Source organism: Fonticula alba (assembly GCF_000388065.1).
Source record: "Fonticula alba strain ATCC 38817 unplaced genomic scaffold supercont2.12, whole genome shotgun sequence".
Lineage (NCBI taxonomy): Eukaryota > Rotosphaerida > Fonticulaceae > Fonticula > Fonticula alba.
The window spans coordinates 140,762-142,722 of NW_009242982.1; the positions used below are offsets into that span (position 1 = coordinate 140,762).

At 65.0% G+C, this 1,961-nt stretch overlaps 1 protein-coding gene across 1 annotated transcript; it reads right to left on the minus strand.

Annotated features, from left to right (window-relative positions):
* Positions 1-893: 893 nt before the first annotated feature.
* Positions 894-1,321, minus strand: H696_05579 (hypothetical protein; the record flags this gene model as incomplete). The annotated part of the gene is made up of 2 exons (XM_009499393.1): positions 894-974; positions 1,148-1,321. The coding sequence occupies 2 exons, from the start codon at positions 1,319-1,321 to the stop codon at positions 894-896; spliced, it is 255 nt and encodes an 84-aa protein (XP_009497668.1).
* Between the last annotated feature and the right edge of the window lie 640 nt (positions 1,322-1,961).

The following is a 1,961-nucleotide window of genomic DNA, read 5'->3' on the forward strand; positions in this document are numbered from 1 at the left end:
TCCCTCCCCCCCTCTTTTCCCCCTCCTCCTCTGCGCGGGGCACGGTAAGGGAGGGGGGAGCGGGATGCCGGCCAAAAAAAAAAGAGCGCAAGAGCCGGCAATACATATATATCCCACGTTCATGTGAGTTCAACCATCTGCGCTCGCGTCACTGGCAGAGAGAGAGAGAGGGGGAGAGAGGGAGCACAGCGTGTGCCGTGTGTGGGAGCCATGTCGTCTCGACTGCTGGAGAATCCTCTCTTCTCGAGGAGAAAGCCCTCATGCAAGAGGGCCATGGGGCAGCTCGGCAAGGATGGTCGCCCCTTTGCCCCCGCCTGGACACTGCTGGCCGTGTGCGCCCCCTCTTGCTCTCGGAATTTCGTGGACACCTCCCACTACATGTCCCCATTTGCCTGGTGGTCTCTCTCTCTCTCTCTCTCTCTCTCTCTATCTCTCTTGCCCACTCGCCCTCCGTGTGGCCATGTGCCTGGATTGTTCGCCTCCTCCCTCATGAGGTGCATGTGCGCGACAGAAGCATCGACAAGCAAGAAAAACCACACTTCAGTTCGGTAATCTATTATGGCAGGGAGAGCGCGCGCACGCACGCGCACGGGGGAAGGAGGATGGCCGGTTTTCCTCCCACTCCCCTCCAGTATGCATGCCCTTTGGCTGCACCTTATTCCTTCCCGGGGGCCGGGGGCGGTGCCCCCCACTGCGCGGGTTTGAGGAGGAAGGCATGTGGCAGGGTCGTGGGGAGAGAAGGAGTAGGGAGAAGGGGGGGGGGAGGGAGGAGAGGAGGGGGCCACAAAAGGGCATGTGCTTGGGTGCACACACGCCCCTCTGAGGACTCTTCCCCCTCTCTCTCTCTCATGCGCAAGGGGAGGGGAGGGGGATGAAGCAGTGCACGCGCATATTCAGTCGTTCTTGCGAGAGGCGCGCTCGATGTCCATGACCATGTCGTACAGGGTGTTGAAGCACTCGCGGACGTTGGGAACCTGCGCGCGTCGCGGCGGCGGCGGCGGCAGCAGCAGCCGGGGCAAAAGCACAGCCGAGGGTCAGGACCACCAGAGAGCGTCGATGTATGCGTGTGTCTGCTCTGCGCGGGGGCACGAGGGAGGAGGGGGGCAAGGGGCAAAGCAAAAAGTGTCCCACCGCGAAAGGGGCGCACGTTGTAGTTCTGGGCAATGTAGGCGCCGGCAACGGTGCCGAAGGCCAGGCCGGTGGTGAAGGTGAGGGTGCGGAAGTGGGCCATCTTCCGGAGGGCGATGTTTTTTTGCCGATTCAGCAGGAAGAAAAGGGTCCACCGGGCGAGGCGTTGGAAAAGGGGGTTGTGAAAGTCCATCCCGTCCGGCGCAGGCGAGCGCAGCAGACCGAGGCACAGCAGGCGGCGAGAGGTGAAGAGGATGGGGCAAAGTGAGGGCGGCACCAGGAGCAGCACAGGAGGCGACCGACGCGTGCCGGGAAGCAGGCGAGCGCGGGTCAGGAGGGAGGCAGGGTCAATACGGTGGTGGTGGTGGTGATGGTGGTGGCGGCGGCGGCGGCGGCGAAGACAGGGCCTAAAATCGGAGGTCGGCGAAGGCGGGCGAAGGAGAAGGGCAGGGGGCACGAATGGAGACAGACGCGGCGGGGCGGAGTGAGGAGGGGGAGTGATGGTGGCGCTCTTGCGGGTGAGGGGAGGCGAGCGGGACTAGGGGGAGGGGAGGGGGGGGAGAGAGGCAGGGCGCGAGTATACCTTGCAGAGGGGCGGAAGGCAAAGAGAGGGGGGGGGGGCGGGGGGAAGGAGCACGGGGAGGGGGGATAAACTAGCACAGGGCAGAGTCTTTGCTTGGGCTGGTGCGCCCGGGGGCACCAACGCGGCCGGGGGGCCCCGTTAAAAAGCCTCCCAGTCGCCTCCGCTGCGCCCTTTTCCGGGCGGCGTGTGGCGGAGCGCCGCGCTTCTGGCCCGGGTCCCCGGGCCCACTCTGCCTGGTGTGCATTCGCCC